Here is a 21222-nt window from a genome sequence, read left to right as displayed (position 1 = left end):
ACACCAGTCCATCTCCCCCACACCACCCCATCTCCCCCACACCACCCCGCCTCGCCCACACCAGTCCACCTCCCCCACATCACCCCACCACCTCCACACCACCCATCTACCACCCCAACCCACGATCCAACCATGCGTCATGTCTTGTGTCTTGCAGGATCACCTGGTGACGGGCCCTTCTGGCATCCCTCTCCCCCCGGCCACAACCCAGGACTTGTTGAGGGATGAGGTGGCACCAAACAGTAAGGCGAGCCCCCAATCGCCAGCCCGTGACACCCCTGAGCACCAATCCGAGGGCAACACCGACTTCCTGTCACACTGCCACCAACACCCTCCACTAACCCAGAGACACTCACCTTGGCTCGGCATTGTAATAATAATCTTTATTGTCACAAGTAGGCTTATATTAACACTGCAATGAAGTTACTGTGAAAATTATAGTGAAGAGTCTCCTGGGACACTATCTGGTGCGCACCACACACGTGTAGCAGTGCATCAGGTGGAGGCAAAATCCCCAAGGGGGCCCAGACAGTCGGAGGCAGCATGATACAAGGGTTTAGCTGCCGTCCAGACGGGTCTCGGGCTTCTGGACAGGGCGGTCCCATTGATGCTGGAGATGCAGAGCAAGGGACTACATGAGGGGGTGTCAGCAACCATCCAGCGCTTGCAGGTGCAGTTGGAGGAGCCCAACCACCTGCAGGGGCAGGAGGTGTGCCGACTATGTGTGCCATCCAGGCCAACACCGCACGGGAGGCATCCGTAGTGCAGGTCTTGGGGGCGAACGTATCGGCCATGGGTCAGAATGTCCAGGGCCTGGGGCATTTGTGCGGGTGGTAGCCAAGGCACATGACAATGTGGCCCTGTCATAGGCAGCTATGTACCAGGCCACCTGAACATTGCAGCGGCACTCCTGAGCTTGGCCCAGTCACATTGGGTCATGGTTGTGGGCGTCGAAGGCATTGCCTGGGTGCTGGCTGCCCTGAGCCAGTCACAGAGGGACATGGCACAGTCCCAGAGGGAGGTGGCTCAGACCCTGTGCTCCATGGCTGCGAGCAGTGAGACCCTGGTCGATACGGGAATGGGCTTCCAGGACTGGCAGCTCCAGGTGGCATGGGTGCTGCCGGAAGCCTGCTCTGAACACACCCCCATCCCAAAGAGTAGCTGGGGACCATCGGGCATGCTGAGGGAGGAGGAGGTGATGAGGCCCATGCCAATGGCCCTGGCAGGGGAGGTGCTGGAACACCACAGCATCTCAAACTCCTCCTGCTCCTGTTCCTGGCAGCTCGAGAGGGCAGCAGGCAGAACAGGATGGCACCATGCCACTTAGGACATTTGCGAGGCTGTATGGCCCGCCCAGGCCTGGTCGCTCCAGAGGACGGCCCCCAAAAGGGACCCCGGTCACAGGACGGGAATTGCAGCAGGCAGCCTCCACCCCTGATGTTACCACCTGCGCATTCATCTAGAAGTAGCATTAGGGGCTGTAGGGCCAGAAAGTTAGACACCAGTTAAGTTGGCACAGGTGCAGCACACAGGATAGTATTAGGGGCTATGCCACAATCCTGCAGAAACATGTTTACCTGTTCAGAATAAACATCTGTTCACAAACGTTCCAACCTGCCTCAGTGCTCTGTCAGAAGGGTGTGAGGGATGGGCTTGGTGGGCTGGCTGCAGAGGGGGCACTGGGGGCGGGGGGAGGGATGAGCGGAAATTGGAGGTGGGCACGGGTCAAGGCCCCCAAGTCAGGCACCGCTCACCGCTGTGTACCCGACCCAACCCAGCTTCTCCACCTTCACCCACGCACCCTTTCCACACCTCTGACATCCCACAGATTCAGTGGGACCATGCAATGGAATGGCCAGCTCACATGTAGGAATCACCATCACTCAGGTGGGCAGTGGCGAGTGCGACCATGGGCAGGAGTAGGACGTTGTCAAATGATGTACAGCACCAGAGCTCACCCCAGAATGCGTCATCACCATCCTCCATCGGCCTTGGCGCACACATTGCGCGGAGTCCTGTGCCTGCTCGGGTCCATGCCCTTCCTATCCTGAACGTCCCCCACATCCTCGTCATCGGACAAGGCCTGGCATTCATTCCCCTCCTCCAGAAAGTCGTCCCTCTGCTGTGTGATGCTGTAGGGGTCACAACAGGTCACCACGATATGGGACACTCTCCTAGCGCTATACTGCAGGGCACCTCCAGAGCGGTCCAGGCACCTGAAATTGCATCTTCAGGATGCCAATGCTCAATCACAGCCCTGGTCATGTATTGGGCTTTGTTGTAGTGGGTCTCTGAGTCGGTCTGGCCCCTGGATAGGCGTCACCAGCGGATAACCCCTGTAGCCCAAAACCAACCCCTTCCCAGGTATGCGCGCCTCAAAGGTGTCGGGAACTGTCGCATGCGCAAGGATGAAGGCGTCTTGCACATTGCCTGGGTATTGGATGCAGCTGTGCATGATATGCGTCTCATGGTCACACACCAGCTTCATGTTCATGGAGTAGGGGATTTTCGTAGTAACTTCATTGCAGTGTTAATGTTAGCGTACTTGAGACAAAAATAAAGATTATTATTATTTTAGTTTGTGAAGGCCACCCCCTCATGCGCCGGCGCTCGTAGGTGAACATGCGTCCTGCCATTCACCCACTGAACTTGGGCATCCTGGCAATTCTTGTTGCCCGGGCATCCTGGTGGGCTTGGTTCACATTGAAGCTGATATATTGTGCTGACCGGGCATATAAGGCCTCTGTTATGGCGCGGATGCACCTGTGCACCGAGGCCTGCAAGATCCCTGACAGTTTCCCACTCAGCGCCTGGAAGGACTCCGTGACGGAAAGTTTCAGGGCGACCGTCACTGGGAGCGGGTGCCCAGCCCCATATCTCCGCGGTTTCAGGTGCACCATTATCCGGTAAATATGCCAAATGGTCTCTCTGCTCAGTGGAGTCGTCAACGGCACGCCCGCTCTGGCAGGTCCTCAAAGGAAAGGAGCTGCTGGTACACACAAGGCCTGATGTTGCACCTCCTTCCCACCTCCTCCTCGGTCTGTTGGGCGGCTGGCTCTCTATCCTTATCGGCTGGCTTCTGGTCATCTGGGGCAGGCTCCGAGGCAACCATGGGCGTTACCCTTAGCTGGGCCGCATGATGCCCTGACAGTAGGTGGAGCCCTGCTGTGGGCGGGTTGGTCGAGTGGAGGTGGGCTGGAGAGAGGGGTTGGGAAGGGCACCCATATGGCCGGTGTTGTTCTACGTAATACAGGCCAGGGTGTGAGGTCAGTGGGTTGTGCAACAGGATGGCTGCCTTGCAGGCTGCGGCAATGGTGGCTTGTGCCTGGACCCCCCGGTCCTGAGGGGACACCCCAACGTCACAGCTCATCCCCTAATTTCTCTCTGCTACTACCCCCAGCCCTGGCAGATGCCTCCCCCCCCTTTTCAGCCAGCCATGCCAGCGACAGGAGCGACAGCTCATGGTCGCGCCTCTGGGAACATGTCCTATCTCCACTCTTACCCTCAGCAGCCATTGCGTCTGTTCCCCGATTTTCAAATCCACAAGTGAACCTATCCGTCAGTAATTCCTCCTGGCAGAGCATTGCGGGAGCCAGGAGAATACCAGGACAGGCCCGTTAACGATATGCCAATGCATTTACTATACGTGTGGCGTAGAACGCATTCATGCCACTGTTGACGTGCTGAAGCATGGCATTTGGCAGCCGGCGCAGGCCTCAATTTTCAACTGACATGCAATTCTTCACCCGAGAATCCCGCCCGCTATTTTTCTCAGCTTTGGAATCTGGATCAGTCTGAAGACACACAGACAGTGTCATCTATAGAGGGAAATGGGCCAAATTCAGGCACGTGGGACTAACTTAGTGATAGAAACTGGGCAACATGGATAAGCTGGGCCGAAGGGCCTGTTTCCATGCTGTAAACATCTATGACTCTGTGACTCTATGACACAGGGTCAATTATTTTGAACTGAGAGGAGGATAAGTGTCTGCATTCAATGTGTTGTAAATCTTTGAAATGATCTATCCCGATCAGAATTGTGAATATATTCAATGTTGGAGTATCCAAGGCTGGAATGGACAGATTTTTGATCGCTCAGGGAATCAAGGGATTTGGGGAATGGCAGGGGTGGTAGATGGTGACTGCAGAGGAGAGGAAAATGTAGTTTATACAGAACTGTGGTTAAGTCATCATACTGAATAGTGCAGTGGGCTCAAGGGGCTGTATATTCTACTTCTGCTCCTATTTTTTAAGTTAATGTGAAAGAGGGAACAGGAAAGAAGTGTGGGGAGAAGGAAGAGGGAAAAGGAGGAGTGGGGAGGGAAATGGAGAGAGAAAGAGAGGGATGGGGAGGCAACGGTGAGAAATGTGGTCAGAGGAAGTGATCAGAAACATTGAAACAGGAGAATGCCAATTAGCCCCTCAAACTGTTCATCTTTTTGGATAGACCACTGCTGATTTGTACTTCAACTCTGTTCATTGCTGTGATTCATCTCTCTTGTTAAACAACCAAATAAACCCTGTTGATCAGAGTCTTTAAAATTTCAATTGACCCTTTGGGGCAGTGCATTCCAGACCTCCATGATTCTTTGTGTGAAAAAGTGTTTCCTTTTCAATCCTGAATGACCTCCCTCGGATTTTAAGATTTTCTGGCCGGGATTTTTCTGGCTGTTCCTTTCCTGCTGAAGACAAACATCTGCTTCGGGTTTCCTGACCCGGGGGGATGCGGGGGGGGGGGGGGGGGGGGGGGGGGGAGCGTGGTGGCATAGACGGAAAACCCCATTCACAGTGCCGCTGCCGGCCAATGATGGACTGTCTTCTGCCAAACTCTGCTGTCCATGTCCTTACTCACAGTCCCATTCATCTAGTATCGAAATGCTCGCTCATTTACATTGGTTCCCGGTTAAGCAATGGCTCAATTTAAAAATTCTCGCCTTTGTTTACAAATTCCTCATTCTCTTACTCCACTTTATTTCTTTAACTGCCAGCAGTCCTATAACCATCCAAAATGTCTGTGTTCCTGCAATCTTGGCCTCTTGCACATCTCCAATTTAATCACTTCACACGCTTTCAGCCGCCTGGGATACAAGCTCTCAAATTTCCTCCTTGTACCGCTCTTGCTCTCTTCTGACATTAGGATGTGCCTGAAAAGCCACCTCGTTGACCAAGTGCCCTAATATATCACACGCAGCTCAGTGTCAAAAGTTGTTTGATAACACTCCTGTGAAGTGCCTTTGGCTGTTTCACTGTGTTAATGGCACAATGCAAACACAATTTATGTATGTGTCCATCTGTACCATGAAGCTAATTTGGACTTCAAGGAATTAAAACATAAATACAGAGTAGTGCTTTAAAGCAAAACACAAACGCTATAAATTTGAATTAAGAGCAGAGAACGCTTTTCTAAAAAAAATACAAGGAAACTGATAAATGAACACATCAATCAACATCTGAAAGAAAAATATTAGTTAATGATTTGGATGTCATCCTTTGTCAGTGCTGGTTCCAAGTTCCACCCAATTGATAACTTTTGCTCATTTTTCAGATGCTTGCCAGTATTTATTGTTCAGTACAAACATCCGAATCAGTTGACTTTCTAAATGAACAGCATTCTTTAAAAGGCAACTTACAATTAACTGTAATGTGGACCCTTCGTGTATCTGGAGAAGACACGTCGTTGTTCGCGAGACATTCATAGTCTCCAGCTTGGTCTCGGGTGATGCCAGTAATCTCAAGGTATTCGCCTTCACTGTCAAAATCTTTCGCTGTAAGGTAATAACACAATGTTAAAAGATGAAAATCTATTTGACTGCATGACTTATAATGTGAAATTGATGCTTTATTTTGTGCACTTTAATAGAATCATTGAAAATTATTGCTGAATTGTATTGACTGACCGTAGAGAGACAAGTGACACTTTATATAGAAAAACAAGCACGATTATATGTCTATGAAAAGGTGGGCATAAATATGCTCCATATAACTGTTCCTTGTACATATCTTTTAAACCTTCTGCACATTGTCAGGTTCTCAACTATTTCTATAATTGAGTTCACTGACCCTTCAACAACCATGATTTACTCCATTTTTAGAATCTTGTACACATCAGCTAATCTCACATCAACTAAATACACTGACAACACCATAGATTTTCTTTTCTCAGGTGGTCTTTGTCATGTTACACATTATATCGATATGTTTACTTTACTTGTGCATAGAATAGAAATTATATCAGAAATTATGTACAATTATCTCTTTAAGTTCCCTAATTAGTACTCAAGATACTAATAAGGAACATTCTCTTAGTAACTAATAAATGAATGGAATTTAACTATACAATTCATGGATTTCCATGTTTCAATCATTCCTCCGTGCTGAGTTATCTTGTCTCAGCTGGAGTTACAGAAAGGATAACTAATGCCTTATCCCTGGTTCCTGCTCCAATTGCATCTGGCAACTCCTGATAGAATGCTACATACTGGCATTTGATCTTTGTTTTTTTCCAGCATTTGCAAACCGTGAGTGATTGTTGAGAAAATTGACTTACACTTCAAGCTACCTCGGGCCCACCCCTACTCGCCAACAAATTCCTGTGAGAGCTGCTTATTATTGGCTCGGATTGATTTCTTCTCCTGGCCTAGGGCAGTTATTCTGATTAGTTGAAATGACCCATGTTATCGGCTCCCTCATCCAATCTCCATTTACTCGTCAAAATTGCAATTAGCCACATCTGATTCCCAATTAGCTGTATCTGGCTAACTTATTGAAAATCTGTGATTTAGAGCATCATGATAAAATCCCCAGAGTTTTGTTGAATTGGCTGGTGTGTTTTTTTTTGACTCACCTGGGAGATTACATGGTTAAGTGGCATATTGTTGCACTGTGTCACAAGTTTTCAAAGTTTGATAAACTTCCCCCTTTCCTTTTTGTATTTTATATTTATTTACATTAGATCTGGTAAATTGATGTTTTTCTCTTTGTTTTTCTCCAAATGCTATCTCAAAATAATGTACATTGATATTTTCTTTACAAAAGGGCCTCAGCAGGTACCCCCATGCCAGAACAGCTTCATCTCTTCATCAATGAACAGTCAATGAGGGATGTCATGGACTGGAAGACTAAATAACCAGAGATGCTGAAATCTGTGGAGTTGACAATTCTCTTCGGCTCATGCAACAATACTTTTTTTTAAAATAATTTTTATTGAAAATTTTTTACAAAATATATAACAACAAACAGTAACAAACAACAATAAAACAACATAATAAGCATAACACCCCCAAGACCGTGGCAACGCATATATCGAGCCCCCCCCCCCACTCCCCCAAACCCGGTAAACAACAAGAGAACTTGAAAATAAATTAAATTAAATAAATATAGTCAACACCCCCCACCCCGCCTTTTTCCCCCCCTCGGGTTGCTGCTGCTGCTGCTGACCTAGTTCCCTATCGCTGAGCCAGAAAGTCAAGGAAAGGCTGCCACCTCCTAAAGAACCCTTGCGAATTTGACCTTCTCCGGCTTAATAAAACCCGCCATGTCATTGATCCAGGTCTCCACGCTTGGGAGTCTCGCATCCTTCCACTGTAGCAAGATTCTCCGCCGGGCTACTAGGGACGCAAAGGCCAAAACACCGGGCTCTCTCGCCTCCTGCACCCCCAGCTCCACCGCAACCCCAAAAAACGCGAGTCATGCAACAATACTTGTATACGTTCACTGCTTTTTGCACTAGTCTTTCTTGGTCAGGGACCCGATAGAAATTCAGAATCAGACCTCATTGAAATTGAGCAGGCTTGCTGAGTATGCCAGTTGGGTTTACTGATGCTGCTCACCGGTTGGCCCCATCAACTGAGTCAGCCACAGGCAGGTCCTGGGATGGAGAGGCAAAGGAGAGATGGAGACACAGTCCTGCCTGACAGAGACGCACAGTATTTCTGTAAAGTTTCTACAGAAAATAAGTTGTTAAAATGTGCTCAGTAGGATGGGTGGTTATGCCACTCTATGCATGAGTCGATTAGTTATAAGTTGCAAGAATTTCAATAGAGTTCTACAACACTGCAAGAACCAAATTTGCACATGCAAAGGACCCAACTCCTCTTCATACTCTGCTGACCAAAAAGATGCTGGTTTCCAATTTGACGGTTATTGCGTTTTCGGGGAAGATTGTCTGTGGGGGACTGGATTTTGATTCACAATTTTACATTCTAAAAAGAAAAGGTAAAATAATACTCAATTTCTTCCACTGAATCTCAGTTGAGGTGATTGCAGTTCTTGCTGACATTCATTTAGAAGTCACATTGGGTAGGTAGAGTGACACGTGCAATGACCTTCTTTCTTAGCTGCTCCTGTTCCTTCAAATGAAATATCAATGCTGAACTTTAGGCAACAGCAATTTTGCACAGTTCATTGAAGGACTTATCCGTGAGGTACCATCTCTTGCTTTGATCCTCATTGGAACCCCGTCAGCTCCCTTCTGTGCTTAAATTCAGGATTTTATTAGGGTAATTGTAATTATATGAATGTGAAGTAATTTTTCAGTAAATTTGTATGTTCCACCTTCATTGTCCATCAAGCAGAAACAAAATGCATTGTCTATATCCCAGTTTGGAAATATTTGCACTCAGAAATAAATCAGAATCATAGGGTTTTTTTTACAGTCCCTTGCCCGCTCCCTGGAGATGTGTTTTTTGCAGGGGGGTGGGGGACACCTATAATAGGTTGGGTGGGTAGCTCCTTACTTTCCTGCCCACCACTGATCTTATAATAAAAGGGGTGCGTAAGGCTGTCCATTAGCGCGACCATTTGTTCTTAAGTTTATTGTGACCCTTACCTGCCCAGTTAAGTGCCAATTAAGGGCCTCAATCTACCTGCACTGGCGTAATATGCTGGACAGTGGAAGGCAGGTAAGAGTAAGAAGGCTTGAAATGGTGGGAAGGAAGGGGGAACATCCTTTGGGTGGTGCCCTGTGTGTATTGAGGAGCACCACCCCAAGATCGTAAATACCGCCTGGCCAACAAAACCTGCCTGCCCATCCAGTATCCCCCCCCCCAACTTGCTGCCAAAGAAATCTCGGAAATACCCTGTCCCATGTCCATCTTCATGGACCTCCTTGCAATTCCAGCACCACCCACTGCTCTCTTCTGGCACTGCTGGAACTGCAGGCGCTTCCGCCCAATGTAATTGGCCAGCAGCTTTTGAGGGCGGGACCTCCTTCCTCTGAGAGGTAGAAGTTCTATTCCCAGATACTTAAGGCCACCCGCAGTGTCATTCAGCCCATAGAATAGTTACAGCACAGAAAGAGGTAATTCGGTCCATTCTGTTGATGCCAGCACTCTGCAAGAGAACTTAGCTAGTTCTAATTCCTGCCTTTCCCCCATAATCTTGTAAATCATTTTGTCCTTAGACAGTTATATAATTCCCTTTTGAAAGGCACAGTTGAATCTGCCTCCGCCACACTCCTAGGCACAGCATTCCAGATCCCAGCCAGAAAAATCAATAAAAAAAGATTTTCCTTATGCCAACTTTGCTTCTTTTGCCACTCACATTAAATTGTTTTTTGATTTAATGGTTTTTGATCTATCTGCCAATGGGAACAATTTCTCCCTAACGACTCTGTCCAGACCCCTCCTGAATCTGAAAATCTGTCACATTTTATCTTAACCTTCTCTTCTCCAAGGAGACAAGCCTCAGCTTCTTGAATCTATCCACTAAACTGACCATACAATTAGTGCCATATTACAGACATGGGGCGTGATTCTCTGAAATGGAGACAAAGTCTCGACGCCAGAGTGAAAACCGGAGTGTTTCACTCCGGCGTCCGAGCCCACTCCCAGCCCCCTATTCTCCCGCCCCCGATGGGCTAGGAGCGTGTCGCGTATTTTACGCCCGCTGGGCCTTGGCACAGTGTAAAAAGTGGCGCCGCGTAAATGACGCGGCCAGCGTCGTGTAAATGAAGTCACCCGCGCATATGCGTGTTGGCAGGCGCCAACCCGAGCATGCGCGTCTGCCGTCCTCCCCGAAGCTGCCCCGCAAGAAGATGGCGGATGGATCTTGCGGGGCGGCGGAGGAAAGGAGGTCCTCCTTTAGAGAGGTCGCCCAGCCGATCGGTAGGCCCCGATCGCGGACCAGACCCCATCGGAGGTCCCCCCCGGTGCAGGAACCCCCCTCCCCAGGCCGCACCCCCCCCCCAGCGTTCCCCGCGCAGTTCCTGCCGGCAGCGACCAGGTGTGGACGGAGCCGGCGGGAACCTGTTGTGTTGGGGCGGCCGCTCGGTTCATCCGGGCCAGAGAATCGTCGCTCGCCTTTTGAAAACGGCAAGCGCCGATTCTCTGAGCGGCCAGCCATGATTCCCACCATGCTGGTTTGGGGTGGGGTGGGAAAATCTCGTGCGGGTGCCAGGGTGGCGTGGCGGGACTCGCGCGGCGCCCCGGCGATTCTCCCACCCGGCGTGGGTGGGAGAATTCCGCCCATGGTTTTCTTCCCTGCACAATTGCAGTGTTCAATTGCAGGAGCTTAACACACTGAAAATCTTATGCTTACAACTTTGTTATCTATAATGAAGCTCATTAATAATTTCAGAACAAAACAAATATTGGATATATGTATATAAACTGTAAGACCAGGTGAACTATGTTTCTGTTGCATGTTTTTGCGACCTTAAATTACGTTCTTCAACAGTGTCGAATGTAGTGTTTCAATCTCAGCCTAAACCAAAATAACCACATTTACCAAATGATACCCAAATGAAGAAATTACCAACAAAATTTCACTTTTGGAATTTTTACAGGAATCACAGCCAATGAAAATGAAAGACAAATTAACAGGCAAAACACACTTCAATTAAAAAGGTATATTTCACCTTAAATGGTCGATACAACAAAGAAATGTCTTAGCCAACGACAAGCTTTTCCCTTCAGTATGAATGAATGAAATGAAAATCGCTTACTGTCACAAGTAGGCTTCAAATGAAGTTACTGTGAAAAGTCCCTGGTCGCCACATTCCGGCGCCTGTTCGGGGGGCTGGTCCGGGAATTGAACCGTGCTGCTGGCCTGCTTTCAAAGCCAGCGATTTAGCCCTGTGCTAAACCAGCCTCTTGTGGCATAATATAGTGACACAGTTCCACAATATACTCTTCCTTCTTCAAATGGGAAAGGTCAGGAATCTTATCCGACAGCAGTTTTCACCATTGTGTTTCATACGTACGATTATCATCAGCAAGACTCACTTTTCTCTGCCTCAGGTAACAATAGTCTCAATGGTGTAGCTTTTCAGACTTCCTTTTCAACCAACCAATATTAAGAGTTCAAGGTGAGGCCACTTCTGGGAAAACACCCAGCACGTTAACATCTCTGAGCTGTTGACACAGATTTCCAGGTTGTTGATATTTTTAACCAACAGTACCTCCAAGAGCTTGTGTCTCCTTTCCTTCTGAACAAAAAAAAACCAAACCTCTTCCTGAGATTGATTTGTGTGCTGTTTGCCTTTACCCTCCAGCTCCTCCACTTGTACCTCTGCTTCATGTCTGCAGCTCTTTGTGTTGGCAGTCATACAGTTTCTTTCTTAAATTCCTTCCTTCCTTTCGGTGCTACTTCCAGGTCAAGGATCACCAGATCACATAGAACATAGAACATAGAACAGTACAGCACAGACAGGCCCTCCGGCCCTCGATGTTGTGCCGAGCCATGATCACCCTATTCAAACCCACGTATCCACCCTATACCCGTAACCCAACAACCCCCCCCTTAACCTTACTTTTTAGGACACTACGGGCAATTTAGCATGGCCAATCCACCTAACATGGACTGGTATTTTTATTGTTCAAACAAATTGCAAATGATCCCTTTAAATTTGATGCAAACTCTTCAAAGTCTTTTCCAAACATTCTAAAAAAAACACTAACAGATTCCACAGACCTTTTAAAGAAATTACAAATTTTCCTTACTGTACAAATTCCAGATTTTTAATGAAAGGGGCCTTAACATGGATTACAATAGCCATCAGCAATTGTACGTTTGTGATTGCAGCAATCATATGAAAGGAGGAGAGACTGGGGAAGCATGCTCCCTGGCTTGGAGCTTCTCCTGCAGGATCTAAGGTGCTGCAGTGAGGTGGACGATCTCAAGGATGGGAGAAAGAGGACAACCTCTCTAACCAAGCAAGTGTGGATGGAGGTAACAGAGGAAGTCAGCAGAAATGTGCTCCCTCCAATCTGAAGACAGTGCACCAACAGGATTCAAGAGGGTATGATATGTGAGTGGCATAATCCTTTCGATTACCAAACCCCAAAGCCTGACTTTGCAAGCATTCTCCTGCACAGCAATACTCGGTTAAACACACCTTGCAATTTCACTTATTCCTCTCTCTGCAGGCACCTCTCAGCCCCATCTTAGTAGCCAACACTCACCCTCAGCCTATTGGCCTCTCATATCCATGCCTCAGTTACTCTTCACAAATGGTGTCCTTCTCGCCTCTTCCTATAATGCATTAAGAATACTTACACCTCTCCACTTTCTCTCCTTGCAGGAGAAGCGAGTGCAAAATTTGGCAAGAGGCAGAGACATAGGTTGGGAAGGCCTTACAGTGACAGGCATTTTCGGAGCCAATGGAAATGCATCTGGTCCCTGGGAAGGAGATCTTGTTCCAGGAGACTTTCGGAGTCAGCAGAAATCTGCCTCGTAAGTCTGAGCCTCCTAACGCATTGGTGCTCACAGATTTCAAGACTAATCTTCAGCCTACAGATCGGTATTGGGGGTCTTTCAGCTGAATCTCGATGTCCATCCCATTATCCATTGAGGGACATATGGCTGAGGAGAAAACAACTTATGCTCAAGATGTTGGTGATGCTCATGCTGCTGAAGCAGTTTGTGATTGTCTGTCCTCTGCTCCTAATCCTCAGAAAAAGTGCATGATGGATCTGCATAAGCTTCTCCAAAGCTGTGATAAAGGCTGGCAAAAGGGAAGTGCAGCTGAAGATGAGTGAAGTACCGGACAGGTGAAATGCCTTTCAAGAAATTAGCATTAATCTGTGAAACATAGTGTATTGACCAGCAGTCTCTCAATTGCTATGGCTGAAGCCTTTCACTATAGCCAAAGTGGTAATCGGGAGACAGGTTGTGAGTAGGGTGAAGGAAACAATACTTCGGTGTTGAGAAAATTGGGTGGGCAGGGGGTGTTGTGAAGAGGGCGGTAAAGGGAAGTAGGTGGGTAGGGTCTAAGATGTAGGTCAAGAAAACAAAGCATTTGCATGCTGCTCAAGGTCTCCAGTGATTGGTTAGAATCTGAGCAAGGTGGCAAAATGATAGATAATGAGTTTTTTTGTCAGAGAAATCTTTACCAATAGACAAAGAATTTGCATGTAGAAAGCATATAACACAAGTGAAGGAGGTACTCGGTACCTCTGCCACGCTGTGTTTACTCAATGTTATTATAATTATGTAGTTCTTCCTTGAGGCTTTTTCCTTCCTGGTTGATGTTCTGTAGGTGCAGAGGAGGCTTCAGGACAATCCACATCCAACAGCCTGCTCTGAAAACTGCTCACATTTTGACACCTGAGATAAAGTCCACCGCAGCTGAGACAATCCACAATATTCTGAAACAACTAACAACATTCTAAACAATTCAACCTACAACATTCTAAGAAAAAAGACAACTTGACAATCTCCCAATGTTACCAGATCCTTTAAAATATTTCAGGATCAGCATCTTTGTCAAAACCTAATCAATTCTTCCTTCGGCCATACCCTATCACTACACCAAATTTTGTTGAAATCTGTGGGGTTTTTTAGATATATTGTTTACAGGCAAACATTACCTAGAGAGCACATGAAAATTGTAGTAATAGTTCATTTTTACCACATGCTTTCACCAAATCTAGGTTGCAGGGAGAGAAAGAAAATGCCAGGCAGATCTGGGCATCTCGCCAGAGGACAACTCTTGTTGGAGTGAATAACAAACATTGCTACAACATGATGCATTGTCAAAGACACAACAACCAAAAACAATTAATGATTTTAATATCTTAATAGTTAGCCTCCCACAATATTGTACATGGCGTGTCAGGAACAAGCAAAGCTTTTTTTTTCAGATGAGGGGCGGGATTCTCCCCTACCCGGCGGGGCGGGAGGTCCCGGCGTAGCGGAGTGGCGCCAACCACACCGGCGTCGGGCCTCCCCAAAGGTGCGGAATTCCCCGCACCTTTGGGGGCTAGGCCCGCGCCGGAGCGGTTGGCACCACGCCCACTGGCGCCAAAACCGGCACAACGACCTTTGACGCCCGCCACCCGGGCTGGCCGAAAGGCCTTCGCCGGTTCGCGCATGCGGCGGTGGTGATGTCAGCGGCAACTGCCGCTGACATCAGCTCCGGCACATGCGCGCTGGGGTATTCTCTTCCGCCTCGGCCATGGTGTAGGCCGTGGCGGCGGCGGAAGAGAAAGAGTGCCCCCATGGCACTGGCGCGCCCGCCAATCGGTGGGCCCCGATCGCGGGCCTGGCCACTGTGGGGGCACCCCTCGGGGTCCGATCGCCCCGCCCCCCCCAGGACCCTGGGGGCCTGCTCGCGCCGCTGATCCCGCCGCCACCAGAGGTGGTTCAAACCTCGGCGGCGGGAGAGGCCTCCCAGCGGTGGGACTTCGGCCCATCGCGGGCCGGAGAATCGCCGCAGGGGGCTCGCGGCTCGACGTGGCGTGATTCCCGCCCCCACCAATTCCCGGGTGGCGGAGAATTTCTGCCACGGCGGGGGCGGGATGTTTGCAGCCCCGGGTGATTCTCTGACCCTGCGTGGGGTCGGAGAATTTCGCCCGAGGCCAGAGAATAATTACATGAGGACAAACAAATGAAATTACTCATTTTAAAGTCATACAGTTTGTCCTTACTCTTACAGTTTCATTATAAATTCCTTTGTCCACATTTATAATGAAAACACTCCCACCAGTGCAGCATCTCCACTAAGGGTAAGGTATATTTATAGCATAATAAATTCATCAAGACTGTTCTATTATAAATGCGGAAATTATAATTTTGGAAAAGGTGGCACGGAAAGCTTGCAATTGGAAGATTTTTAATACAGATATAAGTAGATTAGCAGAAATATCTATAAATGAAATGTTTTGAAGTTACAGTATAATAAGCGATAGACTTCAAAGTGTCATTTATTAATTACTTTTGCAGTTTATTTGCTCTTTTACTCGTGTCACTAATTTCTATGGGTTTATCCTGTTCATTTACTGTAATTTGTGCAGATGACCTTTGGAAACCCAAGAGAAATGGCATGAAAGCGTTTGCACCATTTTTCCAGTGCCACTGTGGGTCTATTGACCAGTTAACAATGGAGGCTCAGGGAACCCCACTCCAGCGAAAATCTTAGTGTCCACTCTAAGTGTCAGCCATCGCTGCACCACTTTTAGTATCTGTACCTGTAACCATTTTCATGAAATGTACTGTTCCACAGAATAATAGAATCCTTGCAGATCTATGAAGTTGGGGATGGAGGCTGGCTAAAGGTTGGTGATGTTTTTTACCCAATGTTTCACACAGATGTTTGGAAAATTCCATGCAAGTCATCACACTTCCAACTAGATTCACATTTAGAACGAATATGGGGGTAAGAATTGTAGGTATGCATGTAAATGATTTTACTAAACTGGGGAAAGGTTACTAGAAACAACGTGTCTTGGAGACTTGGGAGATAAAAGGGGTAAACGTGCATGCATTTGGAATAAAAGGCCAAAGTGAAGTGTATTTATATGAGGTAGGGTTTAGAAACTTGCATTCAGGGGTAGATAGGCTTTTCAGCTGTTAAATTTCAATGGTGAATAAGGGGCTGGATTCTCCGCCGTCAGGATGCTCCGTTTTGCTGGCAGCCCGGGAGTTTCCCGATGGTGTGGGGCTGCCTCACAATAGGAAACCTCTTTGACCAGCCGGTAAAACGGAGCATCCCGCCGGCGTGCTGAACCAGAAATTTGGCGCGGCGGAACGGAGAATCCATCCAAAGGTATTTTAACAACTTACAAAGGTTTCCTAAGTAAACAAGGGGAGGTTATTAAATTTTATTTGGCCAAGGGAGAAGCCATAGGAAAACATGAAAGATTTTTATATTTTGGATAAGTTGAGTTTAAAGGAGTGCTGAAGACAATAGAATCAGCAAAGATAGGAGAAAAGGACATATAAGGATAGATGTGGGGGGGGGGGGGGGGGGGGGGGGGTAATACCTCTACAAAAGTGACAGCAGTTTGACCTTGGGTACTATTACTGGATTTTGAAAGTTAAAAAGGTGTAGGCGAGTATTACCGAGTGCTGTTCACTGGTGTGTTCGGACCAAGTGGGTTTATTTGGGGGGATGTTTGTGAAACTTTAATCTTCAATGCTTAAGTTTTCTTCTTGCTAATGAATCTTTCAATTTCTAAAGTCCCATGGGATTCTCCACTTCTGAGATTGAGTGTTGACACCAACGCAGAATTTGTGGACTTCCACGACAGAAAAACTGCCGCCACACCTGGACCGATTCCGCTACTGCTAAGGGGCTAGCACTGGTGCCATGTGGAACACAATCGATTCTAATGAGAAATGGTGCCGTGTTCACTGGTTTCGCGGTTGACAATTAAAGGCTGACAAGCTGCATCTGCATGTACACACATCATCCCAACCAACAAGATGGCAGCGAGGAGAGCAAGGTTTACCGATGCAGAGCTAGAGACCCTCTTGGTCTCAGTGGATGAGTAGCGGATTACCTTGTACCCCGGCCCAGGAAGGAGGTTGCCACCTGCTGCCATTTGCTGGGCCTAGGCGCAGGTGGCAGAGGCTGTGAGCGCCATGGGCAACACCGTCCGGAAAAAACTGTGATCTCCTCAGGGCGGCCAGGGGGAGTAGGCAACACTGTGCCCCTGGCAGTTCCCCATGTCCCACACACCCATAATCCTACCCTGCCCCCCACCAGGAGGGCAGCCGAACCCCCACCCTGCACCACATGCCGGTACCCATACCGGTCACCATGGCTGGGTGCCCTGGGACTGAAGCCACCACCTATCCACACCTGAGGCGGCATGCATCAGACTGTCTAACAGTGTCATTTTCTGTTACCCCTCCTCCGGAACAAGGCCACACACAACTGTTGGGAGCGGGAGAAGATAGGAGGGTGACCACCGGACCTGCAGCCCCTCACCGTGTCCGAGCAGAGGGCACTGAATGTGGTCGGCGGCCCAGAGGAACGGGAGGTCGCCAAGGTGTGGAAGTGAGACACTGCTTAGTTGCGGTTCCCTGTGACACATGTACCAGCCCTCCTGACCCCCAAACCACCAACCCCCACCCACATGCTGACCCCCACTCCACCCTGGCCCGAGGTCTAATCTGGTGTCCTGCAGGACCTGCTGGTGATGGCATGGGTCCATCTGATGTCCCTTACCCCCAGCCAATGCCACAGCCAGGACCCCCACCCCCAATGAGCCAAGCAGTGACTCTAAGAGCAGCTCAGACACCAGCCCTCCACCTGAGACTCCGGAGACCGGGTCGGAAGATGACAGTGATTTTTCGTCTCAGCTGTCTCCAACACCCACCACCATCCCAGAGACACTCAGCTCGGTTGCGCATTTTAGTGAAGAGGCTCCTGGGACACTATCTTACGCACACCACACAGTCGATCTGGTGCAACAGGTGTGGGTAGGAGTACCCAAGGGGGCTGACAGTCAGAGGGCAGGCCGATCCCAGGGACTAACTGCCGTCCAGATGGGTTTCGAACTTCTGGAATAAACAGTTCCATCCATAGTGGAGATGCAGTTGCAGAGCGAGGGACTACATGAGGGGTTGTCAGCGAGCATCCAGTACCTGCAGGTGTAGTTGGAGGAGTCCAACCGTGTGCAGGAGCAGGAGGTTGTGCCGACAATGTGTGCCACCCAGGCCACCACCGCATGTGTGGTGGACGCATTGGGGACGATGGTTTCGGCTCTGGATCAACATGTCCAAGGCCTGGGGCATTCTTTGCAGGCAGTGGCCAAGGCCCTGGACAGGATTGCCACCTCACAGGCGACTATGTCCCAGAGCCACCTGAAAATCACAGCGGCACTCCGGAGCGTGGCCCAGTCACAGCGGGACATGGTTGGGAACATCGGCAGCATTTCCCAGGCCCTGGCCAATGGTGCACAGACAGACAGGGAGATGGCCCAGCCTCAGTGGAAGATGGTGCATTCACTGGCTGATGTGACACAAACGCAGAAGGTGATAGCACAGTCGCAGCATGATGTGGCGCTGTCCCAGATTGTGATGGGCCACTCCCTATGCCGCGAACGTGCAGACCCTGGTCGAGATCAGAGCGGGCCTCCAGAGTGGGGGAAGGGGGGGGTAGTGAGGGTGTGGTGGGTTGGGATGCGGTGCCCGTGCCCCTGGCCAGTCATATAGGGCCTCCATGACTGCGCGGATACAGCTGTGCACTGAGGTCTGTGAGATCACCGACAGGTCCCCATTCGGCGCCTGCGACCAACAGCCTGACGGCCACTGGGGGGGCGTCTTCCTCTTTGCACCCGTAGTGCCAGGCGCTCCATCATCTGGCAGATATGTCGCGCAGTCTCTCTACTCAGGCAGAGTCTTCGACCGCATGCCCGGTCCGGCACGTCCTCAAATGACAGGTGCTGCCGGTACACACAAGGCTGCATGCAGTCCCTCCTTGGCACCTCCACCACGGTCTTTTCGGCAGCCGGCCCTCCAACCTGGGCAGGTGCCACCCGCCTCTCTGCTTCCCGCTCCACTGCTGCCTGCTCCGCTGCTGCAGCCTCCTCGTCCTCCTCGAGCAGCACCAGCTCATCCAGCCACAGGGCATTCCCAGGACTCGCAGGAACGATACCATCGCTTGTTGAACTCTTATATACATTGTCCGCAGGGGGTGAAATGGCTGAAATGTTAGCATGATGTGTACCCTCGTTGCCAGCCAGGTCCACCGGCTACATGGTGGCCCTGGTTTCCACTGCGAGCTCCACCCTGCGTGACCCCCCCCACACACCCCTGACCCCTTCAGTGGGTGGCACCTTGGGGGCTTCAGGCCCTGGCACTCGTCACTGATGTCAGGGGTTCTGTTGGCTGGCACTGCCCCCGCCTGGGGTATGCACCTTGGCCCCAATGGGGCCTACTGTGGGTGTTGCCCTGGGTGAGCTACCGGCAGGTGGCGGCTGGGTGGTTGGGGGGGGGGGGGGGTGTCCAGGGGTGGGGCAGGGTCGCCCCACCATAGCCAGCCTGGCAAGTGTCTGGCCTGCCAGCCCACAGTTGCTCCTCACGGTGTCCTACCTCCTCTCCTCTCTCTCTCTCCCTCAACAGCCACCACGTCGGTTTCACAATTTTTAAAAGCATAATTGAACCTCGCCATTGGGAATTCAGCCCATGAAAGGCGGAGAATTGAGGAGGTCCTGGAGAAAATCGGGGTGGGATTCTCCGACACCGCGCAGGTCGCGAATCATGCGATGCTGCTCCTACGCCGGACCGCCGATTCTCTGGCAACTGGAGAATCGGCGCCATTGGCGCGGCGCCAGTCGGGGGCCGCTCAACGTGGTCTCCCCGTGCGATGGGCTGAGTCCCACCGGCATCGTTCTTGTGTGGTCCTACCTGGCGGGACCTCACCGTTTATGCTGCGGAGGGCGGCCGGTTGGGGGAGGTTCCGACCCTGGGGGGGCCTCCACGGTGGCCTGGTTCGCAATCAGGGCCTACCGATCGGCGGGTGGGCTTATCCTGGTGGGGGTCTATGTTCCTCTGCGCCGGGCCCCTGTAGCTTTCTGCCATGTTGCATCGGGGCCGACGCAGAGACGGCAACCCACGCGCACGCGCGAACCCGCGGCGCCCATGCTGAAGCAGCGTGAGGCTCTCCAGTGCCATGCTGGCCCCCTGTTCGGTACAGGATCGCTGATCCTAGGGGCCAGATGACGCCATTGTAAAATGCTCCGGCGTTTACACTTAGCCCCAGGATCAGAGAATCCCGCCCCAGATGTTTCCTGTCCGTGCGTCCCAGACGTCCGAAGAATCACGATTTGGCGTCAGATGCGGGAACGGGGCCTGCAGCCCGTACCGGTCAACCATTCGGTCCATCTCCCTTTGGAAGACCGAGACCCCATTTGTGATGCCGAAGGAAGTGGTAGAGGCGGCCATCTGCCTCGAAGGCGGTGGTATTGGCGCTCCTCCGGGCGGATGGGGAACTGGTGGTACGCGGACTTCAAGTCGATGGTGGAGAATGGTGGTCCCGGTAATGAGGAATCTGATTGACCATGTCAGATATACGGGGGAGGGGGTACGCATCGAGCTGCGTGTACCGGTTGATGGTGTGATTGTAGTCGATGACCATCCGGTGCTTCTCCCCAATTTTGACGACCTCCACTTGGGCTCTCGAGGGGCTAGTACTGCCTCTATACTCCCTTCCCGCAGGAGTCGCTGGACCTCCAATCTGATAACGGCCTTGTCCCGAGCACTGTATCATCTGCTCCTAGTGGTGTCGAGCTTACAGTCCGGGGTGAGTTTGGCGAAGAGCGGGAGTGGGGCGACTTTAAGGGTCGAGAGGCTACATACGGTGAGGGGAGCGGCAGGGGTCCAACGAACTCCAGGGTAAGACATTTGAGGTGGCACTGGAAATCGAGCCCCAGTAACATGGCAGCGCAGAGTTGTGGGAGGACATAGAGTTTGAACCCTTTGAACTCAATGCCCGTACTGTAAGGGTTGCAACACAGTACCCACAGACTTCCACGGAATGAGATTCGGAAGCAAGGGAGATTTTCTGGGTCACTGGCAAACTTGGGAGGGAGCAACGCCGTATCGTATCTGGGTAAATAAAACTCTCTGTGCTCCCGGAGTCGAACAGGCAGGTCGTCTCGTGACTGTTGATCCGGACTGCCATCATGGATTTGGTGAGGTGATAAGGTCGAGACTGGTCGAGGGTGATGGAGGCAATCTTCGGGAGGTGGGCGGGCCAATCGGATGAGCAGGGGTTCTGGGAGACGGCGGGGCGGATCAAAGATGGCGGGCCCCACGTGGCGGGTGATGTTGAAGAAGGCGGCCCCCACAAGTTACACCCAGCGCTGCTGGGCTGACAAACAGGTTGGGCCTGGCAGACTTTAGAGAAGTGGCCCTTCTTACCACACCCGTTGCAGATCGCGCTCCTCGTTGGGCAGCGTTGCTTGGGATGCTTACCTAGGCCACAGAAGTAGCATTTTGGGCCTCCATGATTGGCAGGTTGCTGGGTGGCACAGGCTTGCGGCGTCCCCGGGT

General features: G+C 50.4%; 1 protein-coding gene across 1 annotated transcript in view; it reads right to left on the bottom strand.

Annotated features, from left to right (window-relative positions):
* The window catches only part of negr1 (neuronal growth regulator 1), a 747391-nt gene that overhangs the window by 194761 nt on the left and 531408 nt on the right, over positions 1-21222 (bottom strand). Inside the window, exon 4 of the mRNA XM_038794392.1 lies at positions 5631-5765. Within this exon, the coding sequence (XP_038650320.1) occupies positions 5631-5765 (135 nt within the window). The remainder of the gene's footprint in view (positions 1-5630; positions 5766-21222) is intronic.

Source organism: Scyliorhinus canicula, chromosome 4 (assembly GCF_902713615.1).
Source record: "Scyliorhinus canicula chromosome 4, sScyCan1.1, whole genome shotgun sequence".
Taxonomy (NCBI): domain Eukaryota; kingdom Metazoa; phylum Chordata; class Chondrichthyes; order Carcharhiniformes; family Scyliorhinidae; genus Scyliorhinus; species Scyliorhinus canicula.
Note: the sequence above shows the minus strand (reverse complement) of the source record. Positions and strands in the feature narration are given on the sequence as shown.